This window comes from Panulirus ornatus, chromosome 12 (assembly GCF_036320965.1).
Source record: "Panulirus ornatus isolate Po-2019 chromosome 12, ASM3632096v1, whole genome shotgun sequence".
NCBI classification, from domain to species: domain Eukaryota; kingdom Metazoa; phylum Arthropoda; class Malacostraca; order Decapoda; family Palinuridae; genus Panulirus; species Panulirus ornatus.
In genome coordinates, this window is record NC_092235.1 from 60,444,360 (window position 1) to 60,466,511 (window position 22,152).

The following is a 22,152-nucleotide window of genomic DNA, read 5'->3' on the forward strand; positions in this document are numbered from 1 at the left end:
AGCTGGACGTGACACCAGTAAGGGGTGTGGATGGATGTCTGACGCTCCATGTGACCGTGTGATAATGCTGGTGTGTGTGTGTGTGTTGGCCAGCAGGGCAGAAGGTGATGGAAGTATTAGTTGAGTAAGCAGTTCTACCTGAATTTTGAGGGGGGTTCTTTCCCTTTCTAGGGACTGTTCTGAAGATGTCGGGCGAGAATATTTCATATCGTCGTAAAGATGCAAAAGATCTATCAAGGCTGCGCAGCGAGACAGATTGGGACATTTGCCTGGTCTCGAGAGCCTGATGACCTCATGGCAGCTCTGGCTTCGTTAATCCGTTGATCCCAGTTTATTGACGACGCGTCTTTATGAAAGAACATCCTCTCTATACTGTTGCCTCGGAGGAAGAAAATGGTTCTACGATAAAGAGATGGAATACAGTCGCACTCTGGCTCGGGCAAAGATGTCAATCACCCAGCCTCTCGTCCCACGCACTCGGCTATCTGGTTGTAAAGGGATGCGATCATAAAACTCGCCAATAAAGCTCAAGTGTGTTTGTGAATACCATAGACTCCTCCAGTCCAACCCGAATACCATCACCCGAGTCTCCAAACCTACACGACTTTGTATCGCGCTCGTGTGTGTGTGTGTGTGTGTGTGTGTGTGTGTGTGTGTGTGTGTGTTTCTTGATTACATTTCATAACGAATGACGAGACCTGAAGTATCCATATCGTTACGTTTCTCACTCTCGTACAGAAATCTTGAGCCGGACTGACTGGTATGAGTTGAAAAAAAAAAAAAATATTCTCAACCATTCAGGACATAATAACCCTTGCTGAAATGCCACAATATATTCGTTGTGAGAATTATTCCGTGAAATGCACCCTCAAAATGTCAGACACACACACACACACACACACACACACACACACACACACACACCCAACACCCACACACACTTGCCTCATAAGACCTTTGTTGCTGGCGAGGCTTGCGTGTTCCATTCAGCTGGAGGCACACTCTCTCATTTCTGACTCATATATTACGTGATAAAGAGATGAGGGAAGATGATGCTTCGGACAGGTTCAACTTTGGACAATGATGAATGAAGCAGCTGTCTGAGCCAGTGGCCCAACCACACAACAACACACGCAGTTATTTGTGTGTGTGTGTGTGTGTGTGTGTGTGTGTGTGTGTGTGTGTGTGTGTGTGTGTGTGTGTGTGTGTGTGTGTGTGTATGTCATTGTTATTTTGAGGGTGATACAGAATGTTACCCTACTTTCGGTGCGTCTTTCCACTTCTTGTTTGAGTACAAAGTATTCGTCAGTAGGGAAAGACGAAACACTCACTCCTTTTATAAATGCTGACCGAAGGTCAGATGAGGTTGACATGGAGACTGTGTCTCTCCAACTTAAGATCACCTGAGACTGAGTGGCTCACTGAGACGACATTTTAAGGCAAGGGGTTTCATAAACAGAGAAAGAGGGCTTGGTGGGGACATCCATTAAATTAGAAAAGGAAAAGATATAAACCAAATGAGACAGAGAGAAGAAACTAAGATTTGAAATCAAGTCATAAAAAGACAGGTGTGGGTGTATGTTGCCTGTGAGGAAAAGATACGAAACCTAGACTGATTAGTTTAAGGTGGGCATGAAAAGGAAACTGAACTTATCGAATTAGATCCACATACAGTGACCGCGTCAATATGAGATGAGGCCAGACGACCGGAGTAAGTGGTTTGTGGAGAGCTTCAAACCCCTCCACCTCCCTGATGGTCCGTGGGGTTATGAGATGGCAGCCATAAACGTCAGTGGTGTTGAGTTGCATCTGGAGGACCGGGCCACTTGAGGGCCTCATAGCATGCCCCGTGGAGGTGACTACAGTCGCTGCCATTGGTCCCCCACAGCTGTGTTGGCGGGACGCAGCGGGGCGCCGCCACTGACGCTGATGCCAGACAACCCTTGTGATGAGTGAGTGCGAGTCCTTCATGATTAAGAGACAAGATTAATGGGCGAGGTATGATGTATCAAAAGCCAATGCGAATGAGTGTGTTTTGTGCATAGCCAGGGAAGGTAGTGAGGAGATGTATATGTATTCAATGAACTTGTTGACTCAGGCACGTGTTTGTGTGTGTGTGTGTGTGTATATATATATATATATATATATATATATATATATATATATATATATATATATATATATATATATATATATATATATATATATATATATATATATATATGTTTCGTACGACGAGAACTGTACTCCATTTCGTCCACTGGCGATGATGCAGTCATAAGCCGAAGTTGACTTTTCACACGCGGTGTAGCCACAGACTGGCGGTGGACTCGATTAGGGAGGGAGGCTGCAGACCCACAGAACCAATATTGGTTATATTTGGTGAACGTCCATGATTGGAAAATGAATAATTTCTAAAACCAGTCATGAATAACAGCAAGTACCATACAGCTAGGAACCTATGTCAGCGTTGATAGGTATGTACTATGTTTCTTCTGTACCCAAGCTGATAAGAACATTGAACTCACACCCACTTGTTATGCCCTTAAAACAAGGATAGGTCCAGGCACTTGTAGAGTCTAAAGCACCTGTAGAGCCCCAGGCACCTGTAGAACCCTGAGCACCTGTAAGACCTCAGACACCTCTAGAGCCTTAGGCATATATAGAGCCCCAGATACCTGTAAGAGCCCCAAGCACCTGTTGGGCCTAAACATCTGTTGGACTCAAACACCTGTATAGCCCTAAACACCCGTAGAGCCCCGGGCATCTACAGAACTCCAGGTTCAGCGAATGACTAAGAATATAAAAGTGTCGCGTGAGCTCTAACCATTTGTCACCGAGAAGGAAACAAGCGAACCTCACTTTCGAACGGGACGAACAACGTTCATAACATGATTCATCATTCGCTCGTGAACAACAAACATGGAGCTAGAGAACAAATAAAACCCCCTTAATACTTCAAATCTTTTGTTTGTTAATGGCGAATGACTGGCACACTAAACATCATTAAGCACTTGTGTACAGAAAGGTGTAGTAGCTGTAGGCTATCCGAAGTGTCAGGTATGTTTATGCTGTGTTACGCGAATACCTGTGCCTTCTCCCCCGTCTGTCATTTCTGTATGGCTAAAAGCTCATCAGCAGGACACACACACACACACACACACACACACACACACACACACACATATATATATATATATATATATATATATATATATATATATATATATATATATATATATATATGCAAAGAAAGGTATACAAAGGTTGCTTGTAGCGTTAGTGGTATTCATATCGTTTATGTGTGCAAAAAAATATGAATAAAAAGCTCCTTTTGCTTTGATGATTATGTCCAGCTCCGTTGGGAGCGAAGGCATTTGTCCTTGACTCTTCTTTTTTTCTTTCTTTCTTTCTTTGTACTTCCTCTTTGTTTCCCACAAACATTGACAACTGCGCCCCAGTTTCTCTTCCCCGTGCCCAGTTCACCTGGAGTCTATAGGATCTTACCCGGTGGTTCGGTAGATCCTCTCTCTCTCTCTCTCTCTCTCTCTCTCTCTCTCTCTCTCTCTCTCTCTCTCTCTCTCTCTCTCTCTCTCTCTCTCTCTCTCTCTCTCTCTCTCTCTAGTGTATGTGTGTGTGTTTGTGTGTGTGTGCGCGTGAATTCTAGACTCACCCCCCAAACACCCACCAGCAAATAAACTTTACCAATATGAAGCAGTAATCTCCCACCTTTTCAGAGGGACTTTCTCAGGGACGACACACGCAATCCATCAATTGGAAACTAATTTAAACTGGCAATCGAGTTAGAGCCTTCTCGAACGAGCAGCAGACACGACCCCCCCACCAATCTTTAAGTTTGCCTGCAGCCCAGCGCTGGCGATACCTTAGTGTCTCTGTAACACACACCGACATGTTTCCTTAAATCGCTGGAGGGTGATTATGGCGTGAGGGAAACACAAACGAAAGCTCTGTCTTCATAAAATGTACAGGAACACGGCGGGATAGATACCTCAAGGCGTGTGGTGTACCGAACGTATGACGTCATGCGTTAGGAGACGACTTACTTACTACCCCGTTGGGTGAGGACTGAGACCGTCTAAAGGCGTCGTTCAAAACGAGGTGACCTGACCTCTTTGGCGGAAAGGGGGGTCGTCGGGGTCTAATTGCAGGTCGTCCTAAGTCGTTAGGTGTGTGTGTGTGTGTGTGTGTGTGTGTGTGTGTGTGTGTGTGTTTCAGTTGGCCTGCTAGTCGTAAAGGTCGTTCTGTGTTTGCTGGTCGTGACGTAATGGGCCGGAGGTGATGATGACGTATATCCTCGTGTTAGTCATGACGTAGTTGATGACGTGTGTCCTTCCGTGTATCGTTTCGTTATAAGCTGTCGTTCGTGCTGTCCTTTATAACGTCAAAGGTCAAAGTTCACGGTGTTCGTGCGTTGTTCGTGAGTTCTCTATGACGGCAGAGGTCAAAGTTCACGGTGTTCGTGAGTTCTTTATGACGTCAAAGGTCAAAGTTCATGGTGCTCATGGATCCTTTATTACGTCCGGGGTCAAAGTTCACGCTGTTCGTGAGTTCGTTATGACGTCAGAGGTCAAAGTTCAAGGTTTTCGTGAATCGTTTATAAGGTCTAAGGATCGTGGTGTCATTAACCCTATGACGTCATAGGTCACAGGTCATAGTACCTATGAATCTTTGATGACATCATGGCCATAAAACATATCATTATCTTATAAACGACCATTCAAAAATTTATTCCATCATAAACGACCATTTGAAAATTCATTCCATTATAAACGACCATTCAAAAATCTATTCCATCATAAACGACCATTCAAAAATTTATTCCATCATAAACGACCATTTGAAAATTTATTCCATCATAAACGACCATTCAAAAATTTATTCCATCATAAACGACCATTTGAAAATTCATTCCATTATAAACGACCATTCAAAAATCTATTCCATCATAAACGACCATTCAAAAATTTATTCCATCATAAACGACCATTTGAAAATTTATTCCATCATAAGAATAAACCATCATTTAAAGATACTAAGTACTGGCTGCAATGCTGTCACCGAGTCAGAACTAGAACCATTAAATCATTTATTCCCTGGAAAAAAAAAAGAAGAGTAATTTGATAAATCTACGTCATTTGCTTGAGAAGATGTCATTTTCATCAATTAGTCACGTCAATTAACACGACACAGCTGTGACATTTTGGGAAAAAACCAAGCATCAAAATCTTTCATGTATTCACACTTAACGTCTAATGTACCTAGGGAAAAAAAATATATATAGCCTTTATAATTTCATTTGCATTTGCATGAGAGAGAGACAGAAAAAAAAAATATAACAATTTTAACCCCCATGATTTTAACTGCTATAGCTTCTGTGTACTAATGAGCAATTATGTAAATGTGTTCATATTTATGAACCTTATGCAAGAGAAGCGAAATCATTAAAAGCCAATATCCAAACAGCAAACCCACCCCCTCCAAAAGCCAGCCAGTGCTCCTCGCTCTCGGGTTTTTACTGAGGGAGGCTGGGGAGGAGAGGGAGGCTGGGAGGAGAGGGAGGCTGGGAGGAGAGGGAGAGGCTGTGAGGAGAGGGAGAGGCTGGGAGGAGAGGGAGAGGCTGGGAGGAGAGGGAGAGGCTGGGAGGAGAGGGAGAGGCTGGGAGGAGAGAGAGGGAGGGAAGGGGTTTGGGGGAAGAGCCAGCTATGTTTACTAGGATGCTGAGTGGTGGAAGCTTGTGCAGTTAAACTTTAGCTCAATGGCCAGGTAAAGTGACTGAAAAACTGTACAACAAGCCATCAATTCTTTACCAGCAATAGGTTGAGTGATTGGAGGCTTAAAAGCCAACCATTACTCATGTGGCCAGCTAAGTGACTTGGAGCTGTATAACCAGCTATCTATTGTTTACTAGCGAGCTGAGCAATGGAAGCTATACACCTAACCACTACTCACTGTCGAGCTAAGAGGTTGATGCTGTACAACCAGCCATCCATTGTTTACAAGATAGCTGAGAAGTGGGTGCTATACACCTGTCACTGATCGCTAGTAAGCTTAATGATGGAAGTTGTACAGTTAGCTACTAATTTCTAGTAAGCTGAGTGATAGAGGCTGTACACTTAGCTAACAATCACTACCAAGGCTTAGTGATGGAGGCTTCAAATTCAACCATTACCAACTAATAAGCATAGCTGTAAAAGCTGTACGAACCAGTCTCCACAAACTATGCAACAAGTTAATTTGATGGAAGATATAGAGCAAGTCATTACTCACAAGCAGGTTAAAGTTCGTGACAAGGTGACCACTTAGACAAGGAAAGTTAGAGGAAGCGAAAATTTAGGACTGAAAAACTGCACTGGGAGTCGACAAGTTGCAGGAGTGGAAAGGGGAGAGTCAGAAGTAAGCGAGCTATATGACACCTTAACTGGAGATGAAGCCGTCGGCATTTTATATAATGTGTACCAGGAATGAATGACTGGGTAGAGCGCCTGCTACACACACACACACACACACACACACACACACACACACACATACGCAAACTACGTTCTTAAACCAGTTTGATAACGTTAACTGTGTACAGTTCGTCGTAAGATGCAAAAGCAGAGATCACATAGACACCGTAGAGTGAAATCAAGCGAAGAACTTACTGGGAAAGATATACAAAAGTGTTGTTATGGTGGGTGTATGGAGTCAACTGAGTGATGGGACTGTGGGTGGTGTGGACATGAAGATGTTTTAAAATGTTGTTATGACAGTGGAGAAGGTTCAAGAGATGGGGGACCCAGCGTGTATAGAACTCCCTCCCAGTACTGTGTGAATTGCATACACGCAATACTTATGCTTCCACAGTGCCACTGAGCACCACATCCACTGTGCTAGTAATAATATCTAGGCTTCAGGAACATACCAAGTTCGCTAGTAATATATCTATATGCGTGCGCGTGTGTGTGTGTGTGTGTGTGTGTGTGTGTGTGTGTGTGTGTGTGTGAATCGTGGAAATAGAAATACATGATCGAAAACGAACAGATAGATATTAAGGAGACGTTGATTAAACGTCCATCATCGCCTCACTGAGTGAGAGATATTGAGGGACATTTTCTCCTGATGTATTCCTCGTTGATCTGCTCCATTGCTACAGCGTTGCGTGGGATGACTCCGTGCACATGACCGCTGGCGGACTAAGGTTTCAAATGATTCTGAAACTGATATGATGTTTGGTCCCGTTGCCTACCGCAAGCCAGAGTGACTGGTGGCTTAGGCCTAAACAGGGAGACACGTACGTATATATATACATTTTTTTTTTTTTTTTGCTTTGTCGCTGTCTCCCGCGTTTGCGAGGTAGCGCAAGGAAACAGACGAAAGAAATGGCCCAACCCACCCCCCATACACATGTATATACATACGTCCACACACGCAAATATACATACCTACACAGCTTTCCATGGTTTACCCCAGACGCTTCACATGCCCTGATTCACATATACATATACATATGTGTGTGTGTGTGTGTGTGTGTGTGTGTGTGTGTGACTGAAGCGCCTAAGTCAGTCGAGCATTCAACTTACTGACTACAATCTTACGAGACATTCGATCAAATGCCTGAAATTTTTGCCGTACTGATAATGTCAGTGATCACATAAAGCTCCGTCGTTCACAATCTCTTCCTCTACACAGCTGACTGTTGTATACACAGCTGACTGTTGTATACACAGCTGACTGTTGTATACACAGCTGACTGTTGTATACACAGCTGACTGTTGTATACACAGCTGACTGTTGTATACACAGCTGACTGTTGTATACACAGCTGACTGTTGTATACACAGCTGACTGTTGTATACACAGCTGACTGTTGTATACACAGCTGATTGTTGTATACACAGCTGATTGTTGTATACACAGCTGACTGTTGTATACACAGCTGACTGTTGTATACACAGCTGACTCTTGTATACACAGCTGACTGTTGTATACACAGCTGATTGTTGTATACACAGCTGACTGTTGTATACACAGCTGACTGTTGTATACACAGCTGACTGTTGTATACACAGCTGACTGTTGTATACAGAGAATGACTCGCATGAAGTCCTCCGAATTGTCTTGCCTTTGACGTAGCTGTGTATGAGGAAGCATGAAGGAAATGTAACCTGCATTTATCATTGAGTAATCACTTATTTGCTCATTACGCAAGAGGTATTTAGACAAAACAATTTAAAAACAATCACAAGTATTACATAAAAGGAAAAATGAAATGCGTGAAAAACATGTATATGCTCAGGACGAGCACAAATATGCATGAACAATTGCCAAAAATAAAAATGTATTGCAAAGTATATCACAAATAATGACAAAAGCAATATACCAAAGATTAACTTGTCACACACACACACAAAAAAAAAAAACTATGAAATGAATATCTCTATTCGTGCATTCGTTCGTTTCGCACACAACGCAACAAGTGATTCCCGCTGTGTCTTGCAACCAAAAACTCCCTTCCTCACGTCAGGCCACAATTCAAAACAAACAGACGTCTTAGGTACCTGTTCTCGTCACCGATCGCAGTGTCATCTAGCGGCCAGAGGCGAAATCATAAAGGGGTTTACATCAGACCACGCTAAGTTGCTTCTCCTACTATATAGTCTTTTTTTTTTTTTTTTTTTTGCCTCGAATGCACCCGCAGTTTTTTGGTGATCCATCATTAGCGTTGTGAGGGTCAGAGAAGGTGGACCGCGCGCGTGTCTGTGAGTGTAATGCTTTGGTTTAAGACGCTGAATGAGATATTTTTTGTGTTATATTAGCGTCTCGTGCTACCAAGATTTTGAAAAAGATCAGTGAACGTATATGAAGACTTGATATGGCCAAGAAGTATTTGAAATGAGGTTCCAACTGCCTCGAAACCATTCAAGAGGCGTTTCCAACGTGAGGTGAGTCGTTTCTTGATTCAGTACGGAAGGGAGGTTACGCTATTGTACTACTGCTGTGCTTTCAACACACACGTTAAGATAAAAGTCCGGTGTCGCTCCCAGGCCACAGTATGACCGTAAAACTAGCGAAACAACACAAGGAAGCAGTACTATCCGAACCACCGGTGTGGTTATTGGTGAGAAGAGGGACCGGGTGGTAGGGGTGTTGGAGGACGGAGGGAGAAAGGACGTCACGATATCCTCCTATACTAATAGCATTCGGATTATGTATGATGAGGGGGAAATAGAAGTTCCAATACCGATGATTCCACATACACGGTGAGGATATAAACAAAGTGCTTATAGGAGGGAGGTTCGTAGCAGCGACGGTGGCAAAGTTAACTGTATAACGATTGTTAGGAGACGTACGTAGTTTGGAATCCACACACATATGTGTGGTGTCAGACTAGAGATATAGAGTTGCTAATTATAACGTGTATACACTTATTAACGTCTCTAGTTCCGGTTTATCCAATAAAGATACCTTTTTTTGTATTTTTTTGTAATAAAATTGTTTTTGTGCAATATGGTCGTTATGTTTAGGTGTTTTGCGTCGCACAGTCGTTACGTCTAGTTGTTAGGGGGCAGTTAGGTCGTCTTGTTAGGTGTTTTGCGTAATATAATCACCTTATGTAGTTGCTTTTGTGAAATAAAGACATCATGTTTGGTTCTTTGTGCAGTAAAGTTATGTTTACTTGTTTTGCGTAATCAAGTCAACAAGCATAGTTGTTTGGTGTGTCAAAAGTCATCATCACGCTTCTGTTGTTTTGTTGTTAATAAAGTCATCTGGTAAAGTTGTTTTGCGTAATGGAGTCGTATGTTGTAGTTGTGTAATAAAGCCACCACGTTCAGTTGTCTGCAATAAAGTTTGAGGTTTAGTGTTGTTTTAATGTAATAAAGTCATCATGTTATTTGTTGGTTGTTCTGCGTTGCATAGTAAAGTATCATGTTTGCTTGTTTTTTTGTGTAACAAAGTCGCTATGTTTAGTTATTTTGTGTAATAAAGTCATGACATCTAGTTATTTTGTGTAATAAAGTCATCACATTTAGTTATGTGTAATAAAGTCATGACATTTAGTTATTTTGTGTAATAAAGTCATCACATTTAGTTATTCTGTGTAATAAAGTCATCACATTTAGTTATTTTGTGTAATAAAGTCATCACATTTAGTTATTTTGTGTAATAAAGTCATCACATTTAGTTATTTTGTGTAATAAAGTCATCACATTTAGTTATTATGTGTAATAAACTCATCACATTTAGTTATTCTGTGTAATAAAGTCATCACATTTAGTTATTCTGTGTAATAAAGTCATCACATTTAGTTATTCTGTGTAATAAAGTCATCACATTTAGTTATTTTGTGTAATAAACTCATCACATTTAGTTATTTTGTGTAATAAACTCATCACATTTAGTTATTCTGTGTAATAAAGTCATCACATTTAGTTATTTTGTGTAATAAAGTCATCACATTTAGTTATTATGTGTAATAAAGTCATGACATTTAGTTATTTTGTGTAATAAACTCATCACATTTAGTTATTTTGTGTAATAAAGTCATCACATTTAGTTATTTTGTGTAATAAAGTTACCATATCTAGTTGTTTCGTGTAGTAAGATTATCATGTGTATTTGTTTTGCATAAATAAAGTCATCATATTCAGCTGCTTTGTTGCTCTGTGTGTGTGGTAAAGTCGTCATCATATTCGTTGCCTTGACTTAGGAAGTCATCATCTTTATCTGCAGTAAAGTCGTCATCATATTCGTTGCCTTGACTTAGGAAGTCATCATCTTTATCTGCAGTAAAGTCATCATCATATTCGTTGCCTTGACTTAGGAAGTCATCATCTTTATCTGCAGTAAAGTCATCATGCGAAGTTTGCTTTATGCAATTAGTTACTTTGATAAATTCATCAAATTTAGTTTTTCGTTTTATCTTTTTATTCAGCCAGTTCGCTAGATTTCCTTCCTTTTTTCTTTAAGACATTTAATCCACTCTATTGCCTAAATCAGTTAGCCATTTAATGTAATGAGTGATTTATTTTGATTATCAAACGCCTAAGTTAAGAAATAGCCGGTTTTTTTAATTTTCCAAAAGAAGGAACAGAGAAGGGGGTCAGGTGAGGATATTCCCTCTAAGGCCCAGTCCTCTATTCTTAACGCTACCTCGCTAACGCGCGAAATAGCGAATAGTTTGAAAGAAAGAATATATATATATATATATATATATATATATATATATATATATATATATATATATATATATATATATCGTCAGATTGAATAGATTTCAGTAACTATTATTCAAAAACGAGCGGGTTTCTCGCTCGGCCGGCATACTGGGGGTCATCTCCGTCACTGTCCAGTATACAAATTGCACTGACGACTCCATTTCGTGCTGGCTCTGGTTTCCCCAGGCTCAGTGGCCGTCCGAGGAGGTGGCTCCTCTCCTCTTCTTCCTTCTCCTCCTCTTGTTCCTAACAGCCCTGGGTAATACAGGGCCTGGCAGCTGGCGAGGGGATCATCGTCAAAGCCATCATCACAAGGGACGAGCGACACCGGCCCGAATAAACTTGGTTGCGTCTCGGTGGCGGTTACGTGTGTGTGTGTGGCGTGCGGAGGAGGAGGAGGAGGAGGGCGTGACCCCGCTCCTTTACATATCCTCTGGGATTTCACTCCGTGTTAGCCACAAATACATTTACGATAAGTGAATTACCCGCGTCGAATACGCATCAGCTTTAGTCGCTATCAGGGCGGGGGAAGAAAAAAAGGGTATGTGAATTTGATAATGTTCTCTCTCTTCCCGAATTTGCCTTAGGATGGATTCAGGGAGGGTAAGATAAATGATGACTGTAATGGAGAAATAGAATGAGTCTGTTTCCCCTGTTGCCTATCAGAGGGAAGATATAGGGAAATCTAATTATTATTTCCCGTTCTTACTTCTTTCCTGTACGTTCCAGCACCGATCTCGGTTATTAGATGGGACATCATGGTTATTTAGCGGTAATGATAAAGTGGTTTATCATTTAGCAGAAAAACAGTGGTCAGCGAGGTTCAGCTGACGGTGAGAGAACGCACATCCGTGTCATGGCTGACGTGAGTCGTCGGCTGTGTCTGTTGACATGGTAAATGACATGTTTGTGTGTTGTCATGAACTTTGTGGGGGGTTTTGATAGTCTCCCATTCTCTCTCTCTCTCTCTCTCTCTCTCTCTCTCTCTCTCTCTCTCTCTCTCTCTCTCTCTCTCTCTCTCTCACACAGACAAGCATCTCCATAAACACACACACACACACACACACACACACAAGCATGTATATAAACATATACACTAACGTAAGCACATAGTAACAAGCACATGCACATAGACAGACAAACAAGCACACACACACACACACACACACACACACACATATATATATATATATATATATATATATATATATATATATATATATATATATATATACACACACACACACACACACACACACACACACACATACACACAAGCACACACACACAAACACACACACACATACATACACACGCACACATACACACACACACATACACACACACACACACACACACACACACACACACACACACACACACACACACACACACAAGCATGTATATAAACATATACACTAACGTAAGCACATAGTAACAAGCACATGCACATAGACAGACAAACAAGCACACACACACACACACACACACACACACACACACACACACACACACATATATATATATATATATATATATATATATATATATATATATATATATATATATATATATATATATATATATACACACACACACACACACACACACACACACACACATACACACAAGCACACACACACAAACACACACACACATACATACACACGCACACATACACACACACACATACACACACATACACACACACACACGCACACACACACGACACAAAACTCTACCATGGCAACTCCTGTACCCCTTGTCAACATCATTCGTAACACAACCCTATTTTATCTTGGAATTTAATTAAGTCATCTTCAGCTGACCCCTGAAGCCGAGGCCATCACACTCCTGAAGCCACGACCCTCGACCTGACACCTTCGTTGAGCGAGTTAATTAACGCAGTCATTTGGGCGTAAACAAAATGCCAGCCAAATGATCATTACACACTGCCGCTGAATAATCTTTTATTTATAGATAATTTACTCGCTTAATACAATTATTTCCTTTTTACGTTTGTAGGTACAGGCCAGGCGGGGGCGGGGGGGTGGATAAAAAAAACAAAACAAATGATTTTCCTAGCGTGATTAACAAAATGATTGACAATTAGTATCCTGCCAGAGAAAAGTTTTTTCGCTTTGTTTCGGTAGAATTAGTCCCTGGCCTCTCCCTGCCTGCAGATCATCAAATATTAGCAGTGGCTTCTGTTCCCCCACTCCCTCACCCACCCCTCCCGACACACACACACACACAAAAGGGAGGGCGTGGCGACGACAAACATCCAATGAACAATGATAGAATTTCGACAGCGAAACCTCAACTGGATCTGTGAGTGTTGTAGTGGCACCCGAGATGTGTATCCTTCTGTCTCTCTCTCTCTGTCTGTCTGCCTCTCTCTTTTTGACGATCTGTGGATACGTGTCTGTCTGTCTGTCTGCATGTAAGTACCCACACACTTAAAAAAAAAAAAAAATATATATATATATATATATATATATATATATATATATATATATATATATATATATATATAGTGTGTGTGTATGAGTGTGTGTGTGTGTGTGTGTGTGTGTGTGTGTGTGTGTGTGTGTGTGTGTGTGAAACTCCATACAGGAATATTCCCCTTTTTTTATACTGGCAAGAGTAATTAAAATGGAAGCAATCCATCAGTCGAGTGGCGGGATATTGGTACTTGGCTTCGGGTATTGCGTTTGATGCCGTTTTTTTTATATATATCTATATATATAAAAAACTGCGGCGTTTTTACCTCTACTTGATCAAACTTTTTAATCATACATATAACACATGACGGGTCAAATATTCGAAAATTACACACCCACACACACACACACAAACCAAATCCCAGACTTTCCCTCTATACTTTGCAAAGGTCGGATCCACAAGCATGGAAATCTTTTTTGTCAGTGGTTGAATTACGGGCAACACCGGCTTTGTTTGTTTGTTTGTTTGTTGGCTCTCCGACCGCCAGCTGTGACACGGAGACTTCCTCTGTTCTGAACGTCAGCTCACTGATGGCTTATAGCTCCAAGTGCCATTTTTTTTTTTCATTATTTAATAGACGTTCTCTTACCCCTTATCATGATGGGAACAGCATTCTTGATGTCACTAACTCGCGTTACATTACCACCAGAGATATCTGCAAAACCTTTGATGCGTTGGTATCAGGCTCTTCTCGCCAACCTTCTCTCTCTCAGGGTCCGCACTGTATCTCATTCACCACAAGTCTCCCCTTTCAGTACGAGTCTCTCGTGTCTCTGGCCTATCTGATGCTGAAGCCTCATCATGGCCTTACGAGATGCAGGGTGAAGATCCGTGGAAGATTGAGGTACAAGTGGACCCGTCGTAGCTTGTGGTACAAGTGGACCCGTCGTACCTTGTGGTACAAGTGGACCCGTCGTACCTTGTGGTACAGGTGGACCCTGTCGTAGCTTGTGGTACAAGTGGACCCGTCGTAGCTTGTGGTACAAGTGAACCCGTTGTAGCTTGTGGTGCATGTGAACCCGTCGTAGCTTGTGGTACAAGTGAACCGTCGTAGCTTGTGGTACAAGTGAACCCGTCGTAGCTTGTGGTACAAGTGGACCCGTCATAGCTTGTGGTACAAGTGAACCCGTCGTAGCTTGTGGTATAAGTGAACCCGTCGTAGCTTGTGGCACAAGTGAACCCGTCGTAGCTTGGGGTACAAGTGGACCCGTCGTAGCTTGTGGTATAAGTGAACCCGTCGTAGCTTGTGGCACAAGTGAACCCGTCGTAGCTTGGGGTACAAGTGGACCCGTCGTAGCTTGTGGTATAAGTGAACCCGTCGTAGCTTGTGGCACAAGTGTACCCGGCGTAGCTTTTGGTACAAGTGGTGGTGGGTGGAGGGTTCTCATCTAGACGTGCTGGACTAGCTTTAGGACATCGGGGTGACCGTACGCGCTGGGACTGGAAAATCTCACTGGTCAGCATGAGCTAAGGTGGTGTTCTCTGAGGTCGAGCTCCTGTCAGCAACTGCACAACTCAACCATGTTTACATATCCAAGACGGTATATGTGCTGAGGTCAGTCATACATCCAACAGTCCAGTGAATACGCTGTGACTTAAGGATAGTGATCGAACGATCTATATTAACCTTCAGTATAGTGAATTACATAGTCACCAAATACCAGACACGTAGAAAGTTTGAAAAATGATCGTTTCATCATCAGTGACGTAAGGGGTTGATCACAGGCTAACGTCGATCAGTGCGACACTCGGTAGCATCACACAGGCCATGAATAATAAACACTTATAGCCAGAATGAATGGTACGTTGTGATCACGGCATCAGCAGTGATATAGAGGTTATTACACTGTTTACAGTTTCCATTCCCTTCGTCGGCGAGTTAATTGTGAACCCAGAACACCAAACGCTTTTTACAATGTAGCGTAGCCTCCGCCCCCCCTTTACACCACCCCCCCCCCCCCCCCCACACACCCGCGCGCGCGCGCGCGTGTGTGCACACCCACACGCGCGTCCGTAAATACTGACAGATTTGCCAACCTGCTCACTGGTCCATAAAGTTTTAGCAGTTATATAATTGTTTTTGCACTGCTGTTGTTACTGAATACTAATGACATTAAATGCAACTCATAATGAGAATAAATATTTTTATTTCAATATTTCTAAATTCAGTTTTGAATTCTGTTCTTCACGACACACACACACACACACACACACACACACACGAGTATAGACAGACATCTGTGGGAGGGGATCTTCAGCTCACAAGGGCGCGTTTCCATGGCTTAAGCTCTGCCACAGAAAAGCCCCACTCCACCCTAATTCCGTCGACCTAGTGATGGTCTGAGGATAACCCACGTATACGTTCCTCACCCATCATCCTTTGACTCTTACATCACCCACGAGTGTGATAGATTGATCACTCTCTCTGCATTTCGGGGTCCAAAGGAAGTTTCCTGAGTCGTAAAACATCAGTTTATTCAGGGGGAAATGATTGATTAATATCTCGGTTACACACACACACACACACACACACACACACACACACATATATATATATATATATATATATATATATATATATATATATCCAAAACTATCCCTGGTCAAGAGTAACTTCTCTACAAACACCCAGCACTGTAGGAGGCCACGTGTATATACGTAGGTAGAATGTGTGTCATCATGTGTGCCAAGGAGGACTGCCAGGTGTGGGACGAGTCCTATATGCCAGGTGTGTGAGGTTATGACGGGTGTGGTGGGTTAAGCACGTATGAACAGTCTGGTGTGTATACAGGTCTAGTTGGGCGAGCAGCGAGCGAACAAGCAAGCATCAACGACAGCTTCTGTGGGTCCCTCTCCCTGGGAAAATCCAGCTGATTCACCATAATCCCTCACATCATCATCATCACCATCATCATCATCATCATCATCATCATCATCATCATCATTATCATCATCATCTGCTCCTCCTCCTCCTGCACCACAGCATCCAATCAGCTGATCGACCTGTAACCCAGATCAGAACCGGCGTTGCCGACCCTAACAAGGTATCACTTGCTAATTGGTCATTACAGAGGTTAACCGAGACCGCTGGTTGGAGGCCCACAGTCATTAAGAAAAGGTAAATATGTAGTCATTATCTAACTGGGAGAGGCCAAGTGGGGGGGAAAAAACTCCGGTAGATAACAAATCGGCGATGAGCAGATTCAACGGCGGGAATAAAAGGGAAGAAATGAATAAGCTGTTTATTTCGTCTGGCAGATCATAGCAGCAACGGAGGCTAGGACTCGTCGTCCCTAGCGGATGCTAGGAGGTTTGCCGCCTCTCTCCTAGCACCATAATTTTCTGCATTATTTACGTCATTCTTACGCAAGGGCTGTTAACGGCTCCCCGTAAGGCCGAAAAGTAAAGCCATTCTTCTCTTTATGAAAGCACTGAAGAGAAAGGAAATGTTCCATACCTTTCATATTGTATTTTTCTCGAGGCTATTGATACAAAATCGTGGTAGATGTTATGGGTAGAGGAGCTGGGACGTTTTGAAGGGCTTTCTTTTCCTCTGCAGAGTTCGAGTATATATGTATTATTGGAATTAGAGCACCAGCGGTGGCAAAGCGTCGCTCGCTTTGTTGTGGGCTACACCGGGAGGTTGTGACCAACGGTGGCAACGCTTGGTTCCAGGGAATGGTGTTGCTGGCAGACACAGGCTTACCAACCTGGAGCGGTGGTGGCAGACACAGGCTTACCATCCTGGAGCGGTGGTGGCAGACACAGACCTACAGACTTGAAGCTGTGTTGGCAAAGACAGTCGTACGAATCTTGAGTGGTGTTGAGAGACACAGGTTTATCAACCTTCAACCAGGAATACCTTTATGTAATATATATATATATATATATATATATATATATATATATATATATGGGGATAGGGGAGAAAGAATACTTCCCACGTGTTCCCTGCGTGTCGTAGAAGGCGACTAAAAGGGGAGGGCGAGGGGGGCTGGAAATCCTCCCCTCTCATTATTTTTTTTTTAATTTTCCAAAAGAAGGAACAGAGAAGGTGGCCAGGTGAGGATATTCCCTCAGGGGCCCAGTTCTCTGTTCTTAACGCTACCTCGCTAATGCGGGAAATGGCGAATAGTTTGAAAGAAAAGATATATATATATATATATATATATATATATATATATATATATATATATATATATATATATATATATATATATATGTATATATATATATATATATATATATATGATATTGTCACCTGCCTATCACCATACGTAAATACTGGTAGTTACATGAGATCATGTTATCTATTATCATTTACCGGTAAATCTCGCCTGTTCTATAAACCTTTCAATATGTAAATTGAAAATGATGGTGCGGAATCACAATACCCTATTTTCTTTTTTTTTTTTCCCCTGTTCCATCTAGTAATGGAATATTGAATTAGATTCATAGGTGTTGCAGAGAGAATTCTATTTCTTGTTTCAGGTCACTATGTTGAGTGGAGTAATTCGTGTATAATGTGGCATAAGTCTTGGTTACGAGTTTCTTATCGCTGATTGACACATACGTCATTGTATTTGGGTGCGACGCGACTTTGCGACGCCCAGAGGTTGACGGTACGATCCTTGAACACAACTTCTCTTAACCTCATGTATATACGTATAGATATGTACCATGTCTTTACTCTTATATGTATACACGTTTGTGTGTGTGTGTATGTGTGTGAGTGTATGTGTGTGTGTATGTGTGTGAGTGTATGTGTGTATGGGGCAGACATGGTACCAAATACAGTCCTTACCTCTTTGTTATTGAAATGCTAATGGCTACAGCGATTTCCCGTCCAGTATACTAACCTACACTCCAATGCACCGACCTACCCTCACAGAACCGCTGCCGAGAGAAAAACACAGAAAGCAACTCAAAACAATTGGGGAGATTTTTCCATTAGTTGTCATTGGCTAGGGTTAGTCCCCCTGGCTTCTACCCAAGGTCCCCCCTCAGCCACCGAAAATGGGAACACATTTTCCAAGCTCCACAAATACTGCAAGCAGGCAAGCAGGTTACCTCCACTCTGCACGCGCGCCCCTCCGCCTCCTCCTCCGCCTCCGTCGCCTCCTCCTCCTCCTCCTTCGTACCTGGTGCTGTACACTCCTTTATCACCTGTAGAGCTGCTCTAATCTGTCCCTCTCCCAGATCACCCTTGTGTATACCCTCTCTCTCTCTCTCTCTCTCTCTCTCTCTCTCTCTCTCTCTCTCTCTCTCTCTCTCTCTCTCTCTCTCTCTCTCTCTCTCTCTCTCTCTCTCTCTCTCTCACACACACACACACACACACACACCACACGTCCTTTCCCCTCGCCTTCACCTCACCCCCACCCCTAAATACCGGATTATATCTCACTATTGTCAGAACGGAAGCGGATTTACAGCGGAGGAGACTGAATGTCAAATTCTCCCTGACAACTTATTGCAATACGTATTTCCTGCAATTTCTAACCTACTGAGAGGTTACACAACACCAACACTGCCGTCTTCTTTTTGGTCAGGATGTTGCCTAAGTATATTTTACGCAATTCTATTATTACGTTTTTCTCTGAGTGGAAACAAATGATATAGATAGCTCTCTGAGTGTTGCAGGAGCCTCTTAAAGGTATATGGGATTCCTATATATATACATATATATATATTCCTATGAGTCCACGGGGAAAATGAAACACGAAAAGTTCCCAAGTGCACTTTCGTGTAATAATCACATCATCAGGGGAGACACAAGAGAGAAATATAACAGTCAGTTGATATACATCGAAGAGACGAAGCTAGGACGCCATGTGGTAAACATGTGATTGTCCAAAACATAATGGAATGGAAAAAGGTGAGAACAAAGGTGGTAAGGGGAGTGGGGGAGGAATGGGATGTATTTAGGGAAGCAGTGATGGTTTGCGCAAAAGATGCTTGTGGCATGAGAAGCATGGGAGGGTTGATTAGAAAAGGTAGTGAGTGGTGGGATGAAGAAGTAAGATCATTAGTGAAAGAGAAGAGAGAGGCATTTGGACGATTTTTGCAGGGAAAAAATGCAAATGAGTGAGAGAGGTATAAAAGAAAGAGGCAGGAGGTCAAGAGAAAGGTGCAAGAGGTGAAAGAGGGCAAATGAGAGTTGGGGTGAGAGAGTGTCATTAAATTTCAGGGAGAATTGAAAAAAAAGATATATATATATATATATATATATATATATATATATATATATATATATATATATATATATATATATATATATATATATATATAATGCTTACTGAGGGATACTGAAAGCACTTGCTCTCTCCCACAACTGACGTATCTTAGTACACGCTGCCGCACAAGTTAACGAACACACAGGAGATAATTTACTTGTATCTCCCTTCGTCAGCTTTCATGTAGATGTTGGAAACATAGAAACATATTAGAAAGGCTATAAAGTCTACAGATCAACGATCATATGATATTCAATATGTCAGTGATAGGTTTCTTACATAGAATGATACACGACATGGAGTGATGGGAGGTGTTTACGATTCTAAATTTGCATGTGCAGTTTTGTGTGTTAGAAATTTGACCGCGTCTATTCTCCAAGATTGCTCGTAGTGATTATCAACTCGGTTTAATGAGCAGTTATACTTGAGCGTATGTATACAAGCTGATGACTGGTCTTATGTATACTAGCTAATGATTCATATTATACACACTAGCTAATGATTCACTTTATACACACTGGCTAATGATCATATTATACACACTGGCTAAAGATTAATCTTATATACACTAGCTAATGATTCATACACACTAGATAAGGAGTCATCATTACTGATCTAATTATCACTAATGTCATATAAACATTGCAACAATTATCACGTTATTACATCCCTTTTTTTCTCTTCTTCAGGAGCAGCTTGTGGCGCGAGACCTGCCTTACGTGAGTGTTCCTTAAACAGTTACTTGTTTAGATAAGATGATTCAGATGAACATCTGTAGGACAGTTGTCTGTGTTCAAAAATTTCAAGATGGACTTTCCTGGCGCTACCTCGCTAACGCGGGAAATGGCGTGCAAGTATGGGAAAAAAAAACAAGTCAAAACTCAGAGACATCTCGACGTGTTGCATGGCCTCCACACTGTAAGTATTCTTTTAAGTATCCACTCATTTGAATAACACGATTCAGTTGAACATTTGTAGAACAGTTGCCTGTGTTCAGAGAGAAAAGGAATACGGGAAATCTACTCTTGTTCCATAATGAACACTAAGTCGTTAGAGGGTTGTATTGTCTATCGTGGGGTTGTAATCATTACCACGTCTGTGTTATGACTTCCATGCTGCGGAGGGAGGGTTGTAGTGTGTGTGAGGGTGAGGGTGTGTGTGTGTGTGAGGGTGAGGCAGGTAAGTCATAGGTACCAGGGGTACTCGATTTACAGGATTTCTGTGGATTTAGATGATCGTTGTGTGTAAGCTTGGTGGATTTCTGCCTTTTGTTCGCTCTGGTGAGGGAAAGCTCAAAGAAGACAATTGGCTAGTCTGTAATGACTTTGTTGTTTTATCAATTTTGTCAGGAACGAAACTTTGTATTGATTCTCGTATATATATATATATATATATATATATATATATATATATATATATATATATATATATATAAACAGAATGCCATTGTTATACTTTTCTGTGAAGGGAATATCTTAAAGTGAAATATTTACCTCTGTGAATTCCGACCTATGCATAAGCGCGTGCAGAAAAAAGAATTGGTTTGAAATAACTGATTCATCCAAAATAGGAACATGTCCATGTTTCAAGCCCTAAGGTGCATATATTTCGCACCTGTTTTGACCATACGGTTTTGAACGGTTAGTGAATATGGTAATCCAGAATTTGTGCTTCAAGGAGTAAACAATATTGGGTACACTGCACCTAACCCTTTGGAAATTAATGAGAATGACAGATACACAGATACGAGATGGAGCCTCACGAATATCCATTGCATCGTGACCCATTTGAACCCCCGTCAGCATTCCATGACCCATGACCCATCATCATGCTTTTCCTCATAACTCATTATCCTCATCAGCATCATCCATTCCACCCGAAATTTCTTACCATAACCACCCCCTCACCTCTCGCCCAACTCCTCCCACATGACCTCCGGTAGTGTAACACACGCCAGGGCTGACCTCGTTCGCCCCGGGTACAGAGGGGATCAGCTGGTGTCAGGTTACACGATTCGTGTCGTGCCGGGTCACTGTCGTCAGGCCTGGCTAGGGATGTTTGTTCCCTCGACGGATGTATGTTGTCAACAACGTGAGGCCACTGGGAACATGGCCATTTACGTATAACTGCTGTGTTCATGGTGAGGCTGGTGCGTTCATGGTGAGGCTGGTGCGTTCGTGGTGAGGCTTGTGTGT

At 42.1% G+C, this 22,152-nt stretch overlaps 1 protein-coding gene across 3 annotated transcripts in view; it reads left to right on the forward strand.

The window, feature by feature from the left end:
• The first annotated feature begins 8,718 nt into the window (after positions 1-8,718).
• LOC139751752 (uncharacterized) overlaps positions 8,719-22,152 on the forward strand; it is a 397,676-nt gene continuing 384,242 nt past the window's right edge. For 2 of the 3 annotated variants that reach the window (XM_071667300.1, XM_071667302.1), the window contains exons 1-2: positions 8,719-8,945; positions 20,647-20,875. In XM_071667300.1, the coding sequence (XP_071523401.1) occupies positions 20,765-20,875 (111 nt within the window). In that variant the 5' untranslated portion in view covers positions 8,719-8,945; positions 20,647-20,764. The remainder of the gene's footprint in view (positions 8,946-20,646; positions 20,876-22,152) is intronic. The other variant, XM_071667301.1, reaches the window with a different exon arrangement.